The sequence below is a fragment of the Terrapene carolina genome, unplaced genomic scaffold (genome assembly GCF_002925995.2).
Source record: "Terrapene carolina triunguis isolate 2854851 unplaced genomic scaffold, T_m_triunguis-2.0 Scaffold68, whole genome shotgun sequence".
NCBI lineage: Eukaryota > Metazoa > Chordata > Testudines > Emydidae > Terrapene > Terrapene triunguis.
The window spans coordinates 36,778,200-36,799,260 of NW_020664419.1; the positions used below are offsets into that span (position 1 = coordinate 36,778,200).

General features: G+C 40.8%; 1 protein-coding gene across 1 annotated transcript in view; it reads left to right on the top strand.

The window, feature by feature from the left end:
• The first annotated feature begins 3,906 nt into the window (after window positions 1-3,906).
• The window catches only part of SLC13A1 (solute carrier family 13 member 1), a 43,921-nt gene continuing 26,766 nt past the window's right edge, over window positions 3,907-21,061 (top strand). The window contains exons 1-3 of the mRNA XM_024219622.1: window positions 3,907-4,005; window positions 13,936-14,064; window positions 16,790-16,926. Of these exons, the coding sequence (XP_024075390.1) occupies window positions 3,907-4,005; window positions 13,936-14,064; window positions 16,790-16,926 (365 nt within the window). The remainder of the gene's footprint in view (window positions 4,006-13,935; window positions 14,065-16,789; window positions 16,927-21,061) is intronic.

A 21,061-nucleotide genomic window follows, 5' to 3' on the forward strand; every position in this document is an offset into this window, starting at 1 on the left:
GGTCAATGACAACTCATTCAGCTCACATGGAACAGATATGGCGAATCCCAGTATTGCCACAGTATGCCCATGGTTGGACCATCGCTTCTGGTGCAGGAGAACCAGCATGGTGTGGTGGGATCACATCATTCTGGAAACCTGGGATGAGTAGCAGTGGTGTCAGAACTTCCCAGTGAGGAAACAGAGCTTCGTAGTGTGGTGAAGTCCCATTGGGCTTGCTGAATAATCACAGTTGGTGGACAGGGGGCCTGTAGCCCAGTACCCTGGTCTAAGGGTATGTCTACACTTACCGGGTAGTTCGACGGCTGGCAATCGAAGTTCCGGGTTCGATTTATCGCGTCTGGTCTGGACGCGATAAGTCGAACCAGGAAGTGCTCGCCGTCGACTGCGGTACTCCAGCTAGACGAGAGGAGTACCGAGGAGTCAACGGGGAGCCTGCCTGCCGCGTGTGGACCGCGTCTGAACCACGGTAAGTTCGAAGTAAGGTATGTCGAATTCAGCTACGTTATTCACGTAGCTGAATTTGCATACCTTACTTCGACTTGGGGGGTAAGTGTAGACCAAGCCTAAAGGTGAGAGAATCACATGATTCCAACCCAGAGATGTGAATGCTCAAGGCCTGAGCCCTGAGAGGGAGTGCACTCCGACTTATAAAGGAGGTCAGAGATACATCTAACCCCCAACCATGACCGTAGCATCCAGGCATGAGAGGAATTCCATGCCTGCAAAAATTAAAAAGGAGCTGTCACACTGTCTGGCAGGGCCGGCTCCAGCATTTTTGCCGCCCCAAGCAGTTTGGCGGTAGGTCCTTCACTCCTAGAGGGAGTGAGGGACCTGCCGCCCCCGAATAGCTGCACGTGCCGCCCCTCCCCCTTGGCCGCCCCAAGCACCTGCTTGTTAAGCTGGTGCCTGGAGCCGGCCCTGCTGTCTGGAGTGGCTCACAACTCTGAGTGCCTACCTCAGGGTAGACTGTCAGAAAACAAGGGCAGAGACCCCAAACTGGTGATGTGTTCTATAATTAGATTTCACCAAGCCTGTAACAAATGTGAACTCCTGGATCACTCTACAGTCTTACCATGGAGTCACAGACAGTCCCCTTAGCCTCTCCAGTCTATCTTGCCACCCAGACAAACTGGACTTTGTGATAAAAGGTCACTTAAACCAAAAATCACATCACATTTAGGTATCTCTCAGTCCCAAGAGACCAGTCACTTACCCCAAGACAATGCTGGCAGCCAATGCTGTAGTAAACTAACTAAAGGTTTATTAGCTAAGAAAAGAAAAGGTGAGTTATTGAGAGGTTAAAGCAGGTAAAATATATGTACAGGTGAGTCTCGGTTTATAATTCCAAATAGTAGCAGAGATGCAATAATCTGCCGGTTTCCCAAAAGTCTCTCAGGGCTACTCAGAATAACTCGGGGGATCTCCGTCTTCTTGTTCAGTTATTCTGCCATTAGAATCCAAACAGTCTAGAGAGAATGGGTCTTTCTTTGAATCCATATTTATATCTTCTCATAGAAGACAAGCTGACATGGGCTTTACCCACATGGACTTTTCCTTTGCATGCGGAATGCATTTGGAGTCTCTGACCTCAGGTCATCACCACAATGGCCATTTGCTTTGGACTTAGCACCTTTTCGAATAAAGTCCTTCATTAGCATTCCCCAAGGCTTCTTTGATGTCTGAGTTATTTAGTTACAAGGGTATTTACAATGTGGATGTTTGGTATTACATTATGACAGGAACAGATAAGTGAAAACAATGCATGTAACATCCCATTAGTTTTATGAAGTTTAAACACCCAAAACACTAATTGCGTTGATCCATACTAATACACAAGTGAATTGACCTGAGTACATTCTGACATGACCTGGTCAGCCAGCTTCACAGGAGCTATAAAATGTGTTATAATCAATAGCTCACAAAGCTTCCACTTTCCTTCCTACTGTAAGATTTTAAAAGTGCAAAATGTTTTGTTAATGAACTATGCTACAAGAACACTGTTCTGGAATATATTGGATGCAAGCCAACTATTTTACAGTCAGCAATAGAGGTCATAGCTAAGCATAAAATATAAGTGGTTTCCCCCCATTCTATGGACAAGTGGATCACAGGGTCACATGAAGAAAATGGGGCTTCATGTGGTTTCTGTGAGCTGCTTCTTCAAAGGCTGCCAGTGGACTCTCCTATGCTGCTATCTCTTTCCCAGCTGCTTTGCAGCTCTTGAATGTAAGTTCAGTCACATGGAACAGCTGGAAAGAAAAATAGAAAATTACAATCCACTAGCAGCCCTAAGAAAATCAAGCTAAAGAGATCATAGGAACCTGTACAAACTAAATGTTTTTAGTGGCACCTCTGCTGAGACCTAAACCCATGTTTTCTTGTCCAGATTCCTAAATCACATTTTATTAAAATCTTATAGAGTTGTTTCTTCCAGTTGTTCTGCATGTTGGTTTTTATTTTTATTTTTTGATTTAATTTTATTGTTTTGCAATCTGATTGCATTTCTGCAAGGGTCAGAAGTGATTATTCATCGGGAGGGAATCAGAAAAAGGGAACATGATAAAAGTGTAGGTTTAAAGTGCATCAGATTGCATCCCCCTTAGTAGGTATGTGTGTACGTATGTATTAAATACTGCAGCTGGTCAGAGAGTCATTTCTGACCCCATATTGCTTATGAGTTCAGAAAAGGGAGCTCTTGAATACGTGGAAAGAAAAGTGGATAGTACTGTCTGCCACTCCAGTGGCTAAATCCTATTAATGTCATGGCCTTTGCCCAATATCCATTGCTTCTGTCCCTCCCTTTGCTATTCAGAGAACTGACTCCTCATCAGGGCCCAGCACATTGCCATCTCCTCTTTACATCACCCCTAATTTGATGGGAGGCATCATGGGCATCAGTGAAGCGGGAGACATCCTGGCTCTGCTACTCGTCTGCTGTGCAGCCTCAAGCGAGACCCTCTACCTCTCTGTTTCCTCCTCTGTAAAAGGGAGATAATGATATTTTCCTTCCTTGGTGATCTATGGATGAAAAGTGCTATTTAAGGGCTGAATATTAGTAAATTCCAGCTGCCAATCACTCTGCTCAGTGGAGGAAATGAAAATGGATCGGTGGCAGTGGGAGCCTGGCAAAGCTTTTCTGAGCTGAGTGCATCTCTCACAGCACATACGAGGCCATGGGCCATTACAGTCAGAGATGTGACTTTCACTCCATTCTACTTTACATTTTGTAGGCATGTGTTCTCAATTTTGTCTTTCAAAAATGTCAGCTTATGTTGTGTTCATGCTAATGAAGCCTGTTTTTTCACTAACAGTAAAGCTGTATTAGAAGTGCCATGGGTAGGTAGAGAATTTTCTTCTTCCAGATCACATGTTTTCTGTGGATCTTGTTAGTTCCTGGGCTCCCTTTAAAACAGAGCAGGCTAGGCTTGAGCTTAACATAAATAAAATGTCAAGCATAGAGATATAACCTGTCTTTGGGCCGGAACTTGCAAGGGGCCACTCCTGTAAGTGTGGGGGTCTTCAGTTCCTATTTAGGTCAATGGTAGTTAAGAGCTTTCTCAATACCTTGCAGGATCTAGCTCTCTACGCCCTATTCCAGTTATAGGAATATATTATGGGGGAGAAGAAGATAGTAATGAGAAAACTACTACACCATGAATGCAGGGCACATTTCTAGCCTTGGGTTTACAGGTGAACACCAATCTTATCTTCCTAGTGTTAGTAAAGACACTAAAACAATAAAGAGAAAGATTTGTTTTTAACTTAGCTTGACTAACCAATCTGCTGCAAAGGCTAAAGGTGATAGTTTAGAGAAATATTAATCAGAGTCAACTATTTATAGGCCATCTGATTTTTTTTTTTTTGGTAGTTTCTACCAGAAAACTGAGCCGTCAGCTCTCAGCCATGAAAATTTTCAGTCAGCTTTGGATCTACCGAAGGTTCCTACTGATTCTCTTCACTCCACTGCTTTTACTTCCACTGCCTCTCATCATTCGAACCAAAGTAAGTGAACTGATGTTATAGGCAATTATTATATACTGTATGTCTGTGTGAGTTTCCCACGTCCTTTCAGAATGGCTAGATTCTCAAATATGTTTGCGTCAGGGATTATTTCAGCACATTGCAGTGTTTTTACAGAAATATATAAAACAGAACACGTTTAATGTAAACAGCAAAGGGACAATTATTTCTCACTAACATTGGGAATTGGACATCCAAATCACATTGCCTATTCTGAAAATCCTACCCTGTTTGGTTTGTTTTAATTTTGGACACAATGAAGTTGCTCAATCTATTTGCAGTATATTTTACAGTATAGATGAACTAAAAAGGGGGAAATATGGGTTTTTGCCTTTTATTTTGTTTCTTCCTAATGTATAAAGAAGATCTCTCTGTTTCATATTTTTAAAAGGAAGGTTCTGCTTCTTCTTTACCTTAGAAATATCAGGAGTATCAATTTTCTTGTCTAACCTGGAGGTCTCTTTGGAAGACTGGAGAACTGGAGTAGGAGCTGTTGCATTCCTTATCTGAATACAATGGACAGGTGAAAAATTGTTTCACTGGCCTGTTCCAAAATGTTAAGTACAGATCTCAGCTATTCCACAACATCTGCAGCAGACCACGCTCCCCAGTCCCTCTTTGCTGCACTCATAGGCCTGCCCCTAAGCCCATGTTCCTGGAGCCCAAAGCAGAAATGAAGAGGTTTGCTACAGAGCAAGTGCTCCTGCTCCACTTGACAGGCTTCATTGGCTCATATGTGTAGAAAGAAGAGAAGGGAAGAATTTGATCTTAGATCTAGGCAGGCTGGACATGTCTTCCTAAAAAAGTGGAATTCCTTATGTTTGTCCATTGCTCTAGTTACATTTAACCAACTTTTCCCTTCAACTGGTATCTTTTCCCCTGCTCTGCACTTGTTCTCAAGTGTGTCTGCCTGAATCTTTCAGATGAAATTTGCAGCAACTATTTTTAAAGGGGAAAAAATGCTTTGTGTAATCTAACAGCAAAAGCCAGATTTACATTTAAGAAAATGTCCAATTGTTGCACATAAGATCAGTGTTTTAGATTACAGTCCTTGCATTTACTGAGCATCTAACACCCAACTGAATTTGTCCCTTTGTGGAAAACGATAACGTGATTATTGTTGGTGAAATGTGGCCATTCTTGTGTAATCAAGACATTCGTTAAAAGTAAATAATAATGTTAACGAAAAGATTTTTCCCTGAGCAGTAAAGTGATCTGAATGTTATGGGTATGCTAAATGTATTCTTAATCAGTCCATCTGTCACCAATCAAAGCAGGAATGTATTGATTTGAATTGTTTCTTGTCCTCCATCAAAGTAGCATGTTCTAGGAAGGAAAGTATGTCTTTTGAGGTTAAAAATGTATAAACTGAGACACTGCTTTAAAAATGAAAGAGATAGCAATAGATAAATGGAAACACGGGGCCAACTTCTCTGCTGGTATAAACTGGCACAGATCCAATTACTTCAGTGGAGCAGCACTCATTTGCACCAGCAGAGAATTTGGCACATGGCCCAAACCACTGGATCCATTTCAAACCAATGAAAATGCCAGTGGAACAACACTGGGTTAAATTAAGAATCTCTGTTTGAATATGTCAGTATTAAAAGTGAGATCATGGCTGGCCCTGTGCAAAAGCACAAGTGGAAGAGGGGGCCCCAAACCTTCCATGCTTGTGCACACTTGCCCAGAGGCCAGTGGCAATGTGTCTGGGGAATGCAGAAAGTCCAGGTGGGTAGCATTGCCAGCCAGAGGCACTGGAACTAGGGGTGTTGAAGATACGGCAGCAGCTGAATACATGGCTTCCTTCACATACGGGGTTTACAGTTTTGTTCAATGACTTATTATAAAAAATCTTCCAGGGTCTCCGCTGCCAGCAGTGTTGCTATGCAAGAGGGATGAGAAGGGGGCAGGTGTGTCCAGAGTCCGTATTCCCTCTCCACCACCCGGCTGAGCTGGCCAGTTTCTTTCAGGACTTAAAGCACCTAATGGTAGTTGAAACGAAAGCAATTTGCTAGCAACCACTTTTAAAGTTTAAAAAAAAAAAACCACCGCAACATGTTTCAGCTAATCTTAACTGCAAGAGCTGGATTTATATTAAAGAAAACATCTAATTGTTGTGTCATCACTGCTGATGCTAATGGGCATCCTTCCTGACAGGCTGTTTTAGGAAGCCAGAGTCTGCCCGGACATGCACACTCAGCCAGCTTTCCTTTTCTGGCAGAGGGCTCAATGTTAGGAATGGAGCACACTGGCAGGGCAATGTGATGAAGCTTGCAGTGCTGGTGCCTGTGCTGTACCTGTTTGGTGGGTTAAAAGGAGGGCTTCTAGCAATCCAGGACACTTTTATTTTTAAGTTTTGTTTATGGCATAAGCTTCCCTTTTCTCCCAGGATGAGGAGGTTGCAGGAAGTAGGGGGGAAGATTAAAAATTTCAAGCAATAAAGCGGATATATGAATGCATTTAATCAATTTCATTCATTTAAAAGCACTGTAATTAAGAGATGTATAATATGGTCTGGGACACAGAGAAGTGATTCTTATAAACATGCTGGGGTTTTTTTTAATAGTTTCTTATAAGAAGGCCTCTCTGTAATGTATTTGGAAAATGAATATATGAATATTGTTCAAAAGGGCTAATCAAGAGTCTATGGCTACAGTAGTTTTACCATAACACAAAAAGCTATATTAAAAGAACATTTTTAAGACTGCAAAGGTAGGTAGAAAATGGCAGAATTAAGATTGCCTGTGCAGCCTTAATGGGGCCCCCTTGTGTGTATGAATTATGATATAGATTTTAAATGATCACATATTATTTTTTCCTTAGGACCCCTCCTCAATCAGTGGATGGTGCTCACTAATTGCGCAGGTTTCAGTGGTTTGTTTTCTTCTGATTGTTCAAGGCCTTATTTACTGCACTCTATGCAAACCCTGCTCTGAAGACAGAGTTATTAGTTTCCTCATGGACTTTTCTGTAGTACTCATCACTGTGGCATCTGAGTGCATCCATAAATATTAATGAATTCATTTTCACAGCATCCATGAGAGGGGAGGGGGTGGTATTATCCCTATTCCTATCCCTATACCTAGCACCTGATTTTTCAGAGTACTTAGCATTAGTACTCTATATGTTCAATGTGCAGTTCTTATCTACTTCAGTCAAAGCTGTGAATGCTCAGAACTTATGCAAATTAGACCCCTGGATCTCAAGTCAGGTATCCTAGCATGGACAATTTCAGTGATTAAAGTTTGGCAAAGTAATAAGCAACTGAACACAAGGTCTTATAATGGGAAATGTTGAGCAACCTTAATAAAAAGCGGTGATACCAGCCTTGCCTACAATAAACAGATTTATCTATAGCTCATTTCCTAGCAATTTATGAGTTCTTGTCAAGGATAGTGGCTTCCATATTATGACATTGTGGTACAATGAATTCTGGAAGGCAGCCAGAATTCTCCTTGGTCAACATATACTTTTCTCAGGGCCCAGAGAATATGGCTGTGCAGCAACATAAATCGATGCATAATTGTTCTTCTTTTTAAACTACCCATGTAATTTTTCTCCAGAATCTACATTTTTCAAAAATGGCTCTATCGCCTATGATTGTGAAAACAACCTTCAAAATATTAAATTAATTTATGTTAAATTAATGAATGTCAGAATTTGCACTGTTTTCCTTAAAATAACTCTGTAGAGGTATGAACTGCCCCATTCTGGTCATGTCTTGAAATGTAATTGTAAACATGGAATCATCACCGAGCAGGTGTATTTCTAGTGGGGTCCTGTAAAGATAGGTTCTTGTTCCTCTGCTATTTAACATTTTTATCAGTGACCTGGAAGAAAACATAAAATCATCACTGATAAAGTTTGCAGATGACATAAAAATTGGGGAAGTGGCAAATAATGAAGCGGACAGGCCACTGATGCAGAGCGACCGGCATCATTTAGTAAAAATGGGCACAAACAAACAGTATGTGTTTTAACATGGCTAGATGTAAATGTATACATCTAGGAACAAAGAATGTAGGCCATACTTACAGGATGGGGGACTCTATCCTGGGAAGCAGTGACTCTGAAAAAGATTTGGGGGTCGTGGTGGATAATAAGCTGAACATGAGCACCCACTGCGACACTGTGGCTAAAAGGACTAATGAAATCCTTGGATGCATAAACAATGGAATCTCAGTTAGGAGTGGAGAGGTTATTTTACCTCTATATTTGGCACTGGTGCGACCACTGCTGGAATACTGTGTCCAATTCTGGTGCTCACAATTCAAGAATGATGTTGATAAATTGGCGAGGGTTTAGAGAAGAGCCTTTAGAATGGTTAAAGGATTAGAAAACATGCCTTATAGTGATGGACTCAAAGAGTTCAATCTATACAGTGTAACAAAGAGAGAGCTGAGAAGTCACTTGATTACAGTCTATAAGTACCTGTATGGGGAACAAATATTTAATAATGGGCTCTTCAATCTAGCAGAGAAAGATATGACATGATCCAAAGGCTGGAAGTTGAAGCTAGCCAAATTCAGACTGCAAATAAGGTGTAAATTTTTAACTGTGAAAGTAATTAATCATTGGAACAATTTATCATGGGTCAATTGCTATCACTGGCAATTTTTAAATCAGGCCCAGATGTTTTCCTAAAAAATATGCTCCAGGAATTTTTTCGGGGAAGTGCTATGGCCTGTGCTATACAGGAGGTCAGACTAGATAATCATTTCTGGCCTTGGAATTTATGAATCTATGACGTCTCAACTCTGAAGTCTCATGATAAGTTTAATATTGGTAATGCTTTCACTGCTGATCCTTTTAACAGAAAAATCCATCTGGTCCCTCTGTATTGTTGTTGGATGAAGTAAGGTGTAGTATTGTTGGGGTAGCAAATGAAGAATTCAACCCTGCATCCACTCCCAAATTTAGGCCCCTATTCAGCAAGGTACAGAGTGTGCATAACTTTAAACTCGTGCGTAGTTTCATGGATTGCAATGAGTTAATTTAAGCATGCACTCAATTATCTTACTGAATCAGGATTTTAAAGAGCAGATGCACCCACTTGCCCATATCAAAGGCTTCAGTTGCTTTGCAGCTACAAAAACAAAATGTTCCCACATCTCCCTGAGTGTCAGAAGCCTCAGCTATCACCTCTCCAGCTGTCAAAACCCCTAAATTTCCACCAGCACTTTTGATAATGCTGTCATGCATTTTTTCAATACAAAAATCTGCAGGATGCAGATACATGCCTAGGATTACCTTCAACCCATTATTATTACCCCATAGTGTTTGGCATAACTTTACAAGATGTTAATTTCTTAATATTTTTCTTTCTGCCTGCTAATAGACTAAAAAGCAAACTGTTCTTGTGTGCAAGACTGAAGTTCAGAGCAAATGCTAAATCACTGCACTTGTTGAACGTATGAGAATTTTAGGACAAAATCTTGTCCTTCTCTGAGGGAGCTGAGGTGAGGAAGCAGAGCACTGTTGATCATAATACATCCAATACAAAAGCTACAAAAGCAGTTGCCAGGCAGGATGGCTCAGTGCCCCCTTTTGCTGCTGCCATCATCGTCCTCTGGGCACCATGGCCTACCCCTGCTTGTCTAACTCACTCAAGTGAGTACTCTGAAACTTCACTTCACTGGTATTACTTATGTAAGGGGAGTTAGCCCTATGTGTTCGAGTTGTTATGCTTTCTGTTCACTTGTCGGAATTATGCTGTAAGCTCTTCAAGGAAGGGACTGTCTTCACTACATTGGTGTAGCACATGTACATTTCTGGCACTAATAATAATAATAATTAATAATAATAATTAATAAAAGAAGAATGTATTGCAATAGCTGAAAGTACTTGCATGGTGTAAAGACTGACCTAGTCTTGTATCCAAGTGTTGGGCCAAGTGTAGGCCCGGGTATGTAGACTCTGATTCTCATTTACAGTAAGGCCCTTTTACACCACTCTGGCTGTGTAAATAGAATCTAAAGTGGGGAGTAAATATAATGATTCATAATATTTGTATAGCAGTGGCAGACCTTCCAACAGTCCTGGGTTTTGCGGGACTATCCCGCTTTGACCCCCCAGACTCTCTGTCCTGGTTGAAGTGGAACATTCCTGTATTCAGAGCCACCCGAGATTGGGGGGGGGAGGGGGCAGAAGATATGGGGCAATTTGCTCTGGGACACCCTGTGACAGTCTATATCTTTGGGGAGCATCCTGGAACCCCCATATTCCTCTTTTTTATATAATCATGATCTTACATATAAAGCATGCCTTGTAAGGTATCGGGGGAAAGGTTATGATCTGCTGAACGTCATTTCTCTATCCGTATACATATATCATTAACACATATGAAGTTATGAGAAATGTGGTGTATGGTGGTCACTAAAACATGCTGTAAGTTGGGGAATCAGCCAGATATTAGCTCCCCCGAGGCAACAGCAAGGAAAGTAGCCAACACCCGGGCAGGGTGTCAGTCAACCCACCAACAACCATTGTCCAGCAAGGGAGCTACAATGCAATGACTCACCTGCATGAAGCCACACCAGGGCAATTGCTCAGCCTTGCCTGGAGACTCAGCAATGCCCCAAGACATGCCTGGACCTGTGCTCCCCAAGCACATGGGACTGAGTATATAAAAGAGACACAGTGACCACATGCTGGGCCTTTCTCCTTCACCCACCTACGTTGCAAGCAACAAGGACACTCTGAAGGCTCCAACTGAGGGGACTGGCCCAGATTTCAAGGGTGAAATCTGTATATTAAGGACTGCAATATACAGTGGGGTGAGAAAAACTGCTTAGTCTAGTTATTGCCCAGGCTAATCGAGTTGAGAGTTTAGACTGCGTGCTTATATTTATTTCTTTTGGTAACTAACGCTGACTTTTTGCCTATCGATTAATATCACTTAAAATATATCTTTTGTAGTCAATAAACTTCTTTAACTTTTTATCTTTACCTGTGAATTTGCCTGAAGTGTGTGGCAAATCTGCTCAGGTTTTGCAAAGGCTGGTGTATATCCACTTTCCATTGATGAAGTGGTGAACCAATTGATACATTTTTACTGCTCATCTTGAGCAGTGCAAGACAGTATATTCCTGAGCTACAATGCTGGGAGCTGGGGGGATTTGGCTCTGTTTCCTTTCTCTGTGTGATTCATGAGTGGCTCTGGGAGCATTCATGCAATCTTGCTGGGTGTGGGGACTCCACATGCTATTGTGTTGAGTGATCACAGCTCCTGGAGGAGTTTGCTACTGGTCACTAACAAAGCATTGTGAGAGACAGCCCAGGCTGGAGAGAGTTTAGGGGGCACAGTGGTCTCACAGTCCCAGGCTGCACCATCACACCCCCATTAAAGATGGCCCCCAAACCAAGTGGCATTGTGACCTGGCAAACAGGGTAGCAGCACCACTCAGGTTTGGCCCAGCTACCCTTCCATCGTTGTCTACAGTGAAGTAGATGGGCCAAATCTGAGTGGCACTGCATCTTGCTTTAGCCCCTTGAAATGTTGGGAGATATGCAGTAGTGACAAGGTGCTCCCCCACCATGGGCCAGAGCCCCATTATGCTAGGCACAGAACAAGAAGAAACTCCCTACCTTGAAAAGTTTTTAATCTAAGCAACAATCTACATGTACAGTCTCAGTAAATGCAATTTTTACCCACTTTAAGGGCCCTTTGTACTTCCCGTGTAGGGCAAGGGGCCTAACTGTAAACAAGAATCAGGCCCTCTTACTTCAATGATTAAAAAAGTTATTATATTTAATAAAATCCTGATCTGACATGACCCATGTCTTCAATTTCAGGTCAGGTTACCTACATTTTAGTATGTATAAATAAATGGCATATAAAGATACCATATCAAGACAACAAGGTGACCTACAAATATAGTGAAAGGTTATAGCAGGGATCATTTTTAATTTTTTTTTACTTAAAATAAATGTATGAAGTCATTTCAGGCCAGTAACTTCTGAGGCTTGAATGGCTCCTGGTATGCCAATTCCATGTTGGCAGAACAATCACACCGGATAAGGGTTTTTCTGGTACTTCTTCTTGGCATTGATCTAATCTCAGTAGAAAAAATGATAGCATGTAAAAGTCTAGTTCAGAAGTCATTGAGTCTCAGTGGAAAACTCCCATTATAAAATTATACAACCAAAAGGGGGAAAATAAATCATTCACTGAATCCTTCAGAAGTAGCTGCATTAAGCCAGTAAGAATTTCACTGAACCTGACAAAGGTTATATGCAATCCTGCACATTATTTTGACTTTTGGGGGCCTAAATTTTGCTGATATCGGAGAAACTACATGAGATGCTTTCATACATATTCCAATGTAAACACCATACACAGTGATGCAAAGGATACCACTGCTTGCTTGCTTTTCTAAACTATTAGTATATTTTTACTGCAAATAAAAGGCGCTAGATTGAAGGTCCTGGAGAATGAAGGTGTCTTGTTATCCACAGAACAGACACTATCAGATAGCAACCTTCTCCACATGCCTCACAAATCCACCTCCTCTTTTTTTCTGCAGGATTCACCATTAGTTGGTGGGGAGCAGTCCAGTTTCTGCTAAATCTGTGAACAAAGGTGCAAATTAGTGTCAAATTTGGTAGAAGTTTTGCAATACAGACTCTTCCGCTTATTTCACATAGACCAAAAACTGCCAGTAGAAGGAATGTTTGGCCATTACTCCCTTGGGTTGGATTTGAACCAGCCTTCCTAAGGTAAAAACTGTATCCCATCATTTATCCCCAAAGCTACATCTCTTAGTATTAGCCTCTGTACATACATATGATGATTGTAACAAGTGGTGCCATCGTCTCCATCAGGGTATCAAAGTCCATGACAGAAGCTGGCTCCTACAGCCTGAACAGAAAAGAGCCCTTAGGAAGCAAGCAGCTCCCAAGCAAGCTACATATATTTGCAATAACTGCCAAAGATTATGCAAATCTCAGATTGGACTATTCAGTCACATGAGACATTGCAAACCATCATAGCCTGCAATTCCCACCGTCTCTCGTAGATGAAAGGATGCCAACAATACATATGCCATTTTCCTCTCCTGACCTCGCATGGTAAAAAAGGCACTTTTTTCAAGAGCAGAAGTATAAACCAGAGCTGTGCAAAGTATGCCTAACAGAATTCCAAACACAAGGCATTTGGTTTCAGTAGAAACCCAAAGCTCAGAGCAGGTTTGGCCAAACTCCAATTTTGGTAATTTCATTCTACCTACCCCAATTCCTTCTACAGTTTCAATTGCTGCAACGGTAGCTGCATTTCAGTGGTGAAGGTAAAGTGAATCCTGTGTTCAGGATTCAGAATGAAAGACATGTTAAAACTGCAAGATATAAGGACAACTGTATCGAAGCAGACTGGGTGAAATCCTTGCTCCATTGATGTCAACGGCAAAATCTAATTATCTTCAGCAGGGACAGGATTTCACGTACTGTTTGCACGGGAGTTCTCTGGGCAATCTTAAAGATCAAAAGGATATTTTTAGTTGCTGGGGTTTATGATTTATTTTAATTCTTGGGTGAAGAGAGGTTCCTGGCATAATCTACTTGTATAATTGTAGTTTCAAAATGTCTCATGAAGTGCCTGGAGCAAATGGCAGGCGTTTCTTTTTAATGGTGCATGTTTATAAACAGAGAAAAATAATAAATAAAATAATAAATGCATAAAATAATAGTTCATCATAATGTTTTTTATTATTTATAAGGATATAAATCAAATTATCTGCTTCTGATGATAATATTAAGTACAATTAAGCTTTGGGCCCCAACTCAAAACCGAATTAAGTCAGCGCAAGTCCTTCTATCGACTTCTGTGGGGTTTGGATTAGTCCCCAATACCATTGTAGGATTGTTTGCTAGATGAATCCAATCTTATTTTTAATGATATCTTGTGTATTCTAGGAAGCAGAATGTGCATACACGCTGTTTGTAGTTGCGATCTTTTGGCTCACAGAAGCTTTGCCACTGGCTGTTTCAGCTTTACTGCCTGCCTTAATGTTCCCAATGTTTGGTATTATGGCATCCAAGGAGGTAACCTTCCTCTTCTTCCCTATCTTCTTACGCTGCACATATTATATAGTCATAAACTGTGGAATCCCCAAAGAAAGAACTGCGTAATGCTGCAATTTCATCAGCTGTCTTTACTATGTGTTTCTGCAGCAATTATCACAATGGGGCCTCAAGCTCAGGACTACTCGCATGCTCAAAGTTAAGCACACAGATCTTTCTGGACCGCGATCTATTCAATTGGTTCCGCCTCATGCTCAAACCTGCAGCAGAAGCCAGCACAAATTATTGCAGGCATCATCTCTGAGCCAAAGTTGTCACATCTGTGAAATGGCGGTAATAACACATCTCCCTTTGCAAAGTGCTTTGAGATCAATAGATGAAAAAGTGCTATGGACATCAGGGGCGTAGCCAGGTGGAGGGAACAGGGGAAGCGATAAAAAAAAAAAGGCGCCACCCGCTGCGGCACTTTTATTTTACTCACCTGGTGGCGCTCCGGGTCTTCGGCGGCACTGAAGGACCCACCGCCGAAATGCCGCCAAAGACCCGCAGAGTGAGTGAAGGTCCCACCGCCAAAGTGCTGCCGAAGACCCGAAGCGCCGCCGGGTGAGTACAAAGGCGCCAGGAAATTGACAGGAAATCGCTCCCCCCCCCAGTACGCTACTGATGGACATGCAAAGTGTTATTAATGTTACACTACATTACATCAGAAATATGAAATGCTAAGGGCCCAATAACACCTACCTTGATATCAATGGGAATTGATACCAGTTGATCTCAAACCAGAAAAACATTTAAACATGTGAATAGCCCTGAGCTTAAGGCACCATTGTGATAGGCACTGTAGGATCATGTTCTAAATCCTTATACCTCAAAGTGTTTGCAATGGAGAGGTAGCTGGATGGGTTAAATATAAAATGGACCAATACAGCAGGCTTTCACCTTTGGCTTAGGTCATATGTGAAATGTGCTTGATGATCTTAGGTTGCTTACATCATGAACCTTATTATTAATCGCTGTCAAGCGATTAAAAAAAATTAATCGTGATTAATTGCATGATTAAAAAAATTAATCGCGAGTAATTACACGATTAATTGCTCTGTTAAACAATAATAGAATACCGTTTATTTAAATATCTTTGGATGTTTTCTACAGTTTCAAATATATTGATTTCAATTACAACACAGAATACAAAGTGTACAGTGCTCACTTTATATTTATTTTTGATTACAAATATTTGCACTGTAAAAAATAAAAGAAATAGTATTTTTAAATTCACCTAATACAAGTACTGTAGTGCAAGCTCTTTATCATGAAAGTTGAACTTGCAAATGTAGAATTATGTACAAAAAATAACTGCATTCAAATATAAAACAATGTAAAACTTTAGAGCCTACAAGTCCACTCAGTCCTACTTCTTGTTCAGCCAATCACTCAGACAAGCAAGTTTGGTTACAATTTGCAGGAGATAATGCTGCCCGCTTCTTGTTTACAATGTCACTTGAAAATGAGAATAGGCGTTTGCATGGCACTGTTGTAGCCAGTGTCGGAAGATATTTACGTGCCAGATGCGCTAAAGATTCATATGTCCCTTCATGCTTCAACCACCATTCCAGAGGACATGCGTCCATGCTGGTGATGGGTTCTGCTTGATAACAATTCAAAGCAGAGTGACGCATGTTCACTTTCATTATCTGAGTCAGATGCTACCAGCAGAAGTTTGATTTTCTTTTTTGGTGGTTCGGGTTCTGTAGTTCCCGCATCTGAGTGTTGCTCTTTTAAGACTTCTGAAAGCATGCTCCACACCTCATCCCTCTCAGATTTTGGACAGCATTTCAGATTCTTAAATCTTGGGTCAAGTGCTGTAGCTATTTTTAGAAATCTCACATTGGTACTTTCTTTACACTTTGTCAAATCTGCTGTGAAAGCGTTCTTAAAACGAACATGTGCTGAGTCATCATCCAAGACTGCTATAACATGAAATGTGGGTAAAACAGAATAGGAGACATACAATTCTCCCCCGAGACGTAAACAAGAAGCAGGCAGCATTATCTCCTGCAACTTGTAACCAAACTTGTTTGTCTGAGTGATTGGCTGAACAAGAGGTAGGACTGAGTGGACTTGTAGGCTATAAAGTTTTACATTATTTTGTTTTGAGTGCAGTTATGTAACAAAAAAAAATCTACATTTGTAAGTTACACTTTCATGATAAAGAGATTGCACTACAGTACTTGTAGGAGGTGAACTGAAAATACTATTTCTTTTGTTGACCATTTTTACAGTGCAAATATTTGTAATAAAAAAATAATATAAAATAAGCATTGTACACTTAGTATTCTGTCTTCTACAGAAATCAGTATGTTTGAAAATGTAGAAAAACATCCAAAAATATTTAATAAATTTCAATTGGTATTCTATTGTTTAACAGTGTGATTAATCTTGGTTAATTTTTTAAATTGTGATTAATTTTTTTGAGTTAATCACGTGAGTTAACTGCGATTAATCGACAGCCTTACTTATTATCCTCTTCCTTCCATTGTTTCACACCTCTTTAACTCCATGTACCCAGTGATTCATATGGGTTTAAGCAATAGCACTGACCTAATTAAAAGAAAATGGGACCTTTCCAGCACATATTTCAATTCATGCCTTAACTTGTTTCTGCTGAGGCTGATATTTTTTATTTGGTCATATTAAAAATGATAGATAAAAAGCACCTGTTTCAGCAACAAATTGTTTTTGATTTCAGGTGGCAGCTGCTTATTTCAAAGATTTTCATTTGCTATTAATTGGAGTAATTTGTTTGGCCACATCAATAGAAAAATGGAATTTGCACAAGAGAATTGCTTTGAAAATGGTGATGATAGTGGGTGTGAACCCTGCATGGTATGTACTAAATACTACATTGGAAAATGGTAATGCTCATGGAAAACTTGGTACTACAGAAATAATTGCCTACAGAGGGGTATTGTTTTGTTCCTTAGTAAAAATCCAGGCACCTTTTGCTGCCGAAATAAAATGAAAATATGTGAAATGCTTTGGTTGAACTATAGTAGGTGAAACATTCTTTTGCTGAAATTCTAATTATAGGGATAATTAGGATACGAATGAGTTCTATTTCTAATGCCTCTGATATTCACAATAACTATGTAATATTCAGAACAAATATATGATGAATTTGTGAATATATTTAAAATTCATATTTCTTAATGATTGGTCGTAAAGCCCACAATTGAAGAGTCACGTCACATGCTTATTAATAGTAATTTGTATTTTAGAAGTACTTGCAGTGTTCTGGGCACTTTCAAAATATACTGTAAAACAGTCCTCACCCCTAATAGTTCACAGTTTAAGGTAGGAAGGACAATAAGACTGGTGGAGGAGAGGGGGCAAAACATATTTTACAAAAAGAAAATTGAGAGCCTCAGCTATCTACACCTAGGCTCCTCTTTGCCATTATCTGTGAAGAAAGCAGCTCCCAAACAGAACTGAACTTCTCCAACTCAGGCTATGTCTACACTACTGTACCACTGCAGCCGCGCCATTGCAAGGTCTCCTGCGTAGCCATTCTATGCCAGCAGGAGATAGCTCTTCCACTGGCATAATTAAACCACCCCCAATGAGTGGCAGTAGCTACATCAGCGGGAGATGCTCCGCCACTGACATAGCATTGTCCACACCGGCATTTTTGTCGGTGTAACTTTTATTGGTCAGGGGTGTGTGTTTTTTTTTCACACCCCTGACCGACAAAAGTTTTGCTGACAAAAGTGCTAGTGTAGACATAGCCTCAGAATGGTCAGATGATGCAGTGAAGGAACTGAAGATACTCATCATACATTCATCTCTTGATAATGAGCTAGCGATATCATATGAAGTGAAAACCCTACTCTTGGCTTCTGAACAAGAAGCTCTGGGTGGGGTAGAGGCCTCCATCAGCACCTCTGTAAGACTGGACAGGAAATGTGCTGTGTCAGTTTGGCTCCCCAGAATATGAGATTCTCATAATCCTACTTTAAGAAACAGACGTTAAAAGCTAGACGTTAAAAGGCCAGACAAAAAGAATTCAGATATTAGCGGTGGAAAATGCCTATTAGATCATCTAATCTCTCCTTCTGGCAGTGCAGAATTATCCCTATTCTCCAATCCTTTGTCTGCCCTAGTTTTCAATAATTTCTCTAATGGGCCTTCCACCACTTCCTTTAATAACTATTCTCTTCCCTGACAGGCTTTATTATTAGAAAAATGTTCCTGCTATTCTACATTTTACTGCGTTCAATTTTCTCCCATTATTCTTAACTATCCTCCTTGAGCCCCATCAAGAATTCTATTCCTTCCTTGATATTCATGCCTTTCAAATATTTGTACCGAGCTTTTGTATCTCCCCTCCTCGTTGGTTAGCCAAGCTTTGCACATTAGCTATTTTAATCTTTCCTAATCACTCACACTCGCCAGGCCTTTCATTTTGGCTGAAGTCTAGTAACCTGGCAGATGACCTGAATGCTGTGCTGAGTACTCTGCTGGGTAGCCCCCTGTGCAGTTATGGAGAAAGGAATTCTGCCCTCAAGCCATAGAGTGGACGTAGAGCCATTCCACAGGCAATACTGAAACCATGAGGATTGCAGCAGTTCCGCTTTCCCCCTGCCCCACCGCTAAACCACCATCTCCTCATGAGAAGGTTCTAAGTAGTGGAGGTTCCTCGCGCCTCACCCTCAGCCCCATCCAGCTCATGCCCAATTCTCACATGCCTACTGCAAACTACCAGACACAAGCTCTCTGTGCTGAGCTCTCTGCTTCTCTGAGCAGCAGCCTGCACCCGAGCCCTACCCTTGCATATAGGAACCACAGCAGTTTCTCTGACAGGAGACTATAAAGCCGCAGAAGTGAAAGCTGGATTTGCCCATTTTTTCTTCTTCTCTAAATCCCCTCCAGTTTTGTACTATGTATTTGCATTTCACAGTATTTTAGATGCAGTGTCACCAGTAAAATACAGCGAGGCCTACAACCTTGACAGTTTGAGATGTAATACCACCACTTTGTATGCAGGCCAAAATCATACAGGGTAGAGATGCCTTCTTAGTCAATCAGGCTAGCTGTGTTTTAAATGCTCAGTTGTGACATCTGTGCACCATCTGACCTGGAGTTCAGGTTAGAACTGTGCCCTAGACCTCAGCACTGACACGAGGTGAAATCGTGGTCTCATTTAAGTCAATGGGGGTTTTGGCATTGACTTCAATGGAGCCAGGATTTCATTCAAGAATTCGACAGAATGGACAGACAGTAGGCTCCATCCTCAGGTCTGGCCAAGCTGCACTGTACTTTGGTTTTTCTTGGCACCCAGAAAGGCCCCTGAGGGCCATGAACAGCGTAGTATGGCATACCTTAGAATAGCCTTGAGGCTACTCTAAATTACACTAGTGACTGGGCTACTCCCTTGTTGGCCCCAAGATCAGTAAACAAACACAGAGATAGTATAGAGCAACCTTTGCCTCACCACCAATTGCACTGTATTTCACTTGCAGCAGAGGATGTAGCCCACAGGGATGAATTGTGTGAGTAAGGCAAACAGGAGTCTCCTCTCATTGTTATATGGCAAAAGGATATTAGCTTTATTGTTGGTTATAAATGAAGCCGTCATCCAAGATTTCATACATAGGGTCACTTGAAATACTGTGGGTGGAATAGATTAGGAAAAATTGAGGTTGAATAGGTTAGGACATACTCTGTTATTTTTTAGATCAGTGAATCATCAGCTCTTAATCTCTGAAGCTACTGGGAATAGGTTAATTTTCCAGTGTATTGAATGATCATTTGAACATCTGACCATCAAATATTTGACGTCATCAAATATATGACATCAATAAGAAATTGTTTCAAAGCAGCTGTCAGTGAATGTCTTCTTTTTCTTTATTTCTTAAGGTTGCTGCTAGCTCTGTTAAGGTTGTATGTTTTTCCAGTATAAAAAAAATCTGTTTCCAGAGCTTTTGGCCTTCAAAGCCACTCCCCTTCCCTCATTCCAATTCCTACTGGTCCTGGAAACCCACTTCTTACACAACTCCTACAAGAGACTAACTGAAGATCTAATCCAAAGCCCTGTGAGTTCCATGAGTGTCAGTCTAGTGTTCTGGATCAGACTGTAAATTAGCAAGTTCTACAGTCAATAAAGTACAACTCTGTATTATCAGTGCTATTAAAAATGGGAAGAAATACAAGCAGAGAGATCATCTACTTGTCCAGGGCCTGAATTTAGCCCAATCACTTTTTTGTGTCTCCATCATGAAAATGGATTTCTATTTTTAAATGAAAATGTTGCCTTTAGTCATTAGGGAGAGAAATGCCATGGGAGTCATTTTGAATTTTTAAAAAATACTCTAATTATTTTGCATATTTTTTTAAAAAATCTGCTCCTGCTGAGTTGAGTAATCCTTATAATTTATGTAACACCTTTCATCTAGGGAAGTTCCAAAGTGCTTTGCAACCTTTACAAACTGGTTGCAAAAAATTATATTCGTTCATTTCAATGAACCCACTGCTGAACTGCTGCCATCTCTTGGTGTGAAAAATGTCAACTGTTTAACTGCACTCAATAATACACAACCATTTAGTACAGGAAGTGAAGCAGGCTGTATTAATTTAAAATTACAGAGAAAAATGTAGGTAGACACATGATAAATTCCTAATTAAAACTTGTTCATGATGCTAGGTTTAACACGTCTGCTGTTTCAGAAAGTGACTTGGAGCATCAGTTTCTGGTGTACTTTCAGTGGTGGTAAATCCAATGAAGTCAACAGAGTTACATCGGTGTAAAACCACTGTAAGTGAGATCAGTGCCAGACCAAGGATCAGTAACAGCTGATACGATCTAACCTCAGTTTTATGTTTCCTTTGAAGACAGTATGTGTTGCAGGTGACCCCTAAAACCATCCAGGGATCAGTGCTGACTTTATGTATGCCTGCACTGCAATCAGAGCTGTGACTGCAGCATGTGTAGATGTCCATTTGAACTTGAAACAGTCTGATGTGT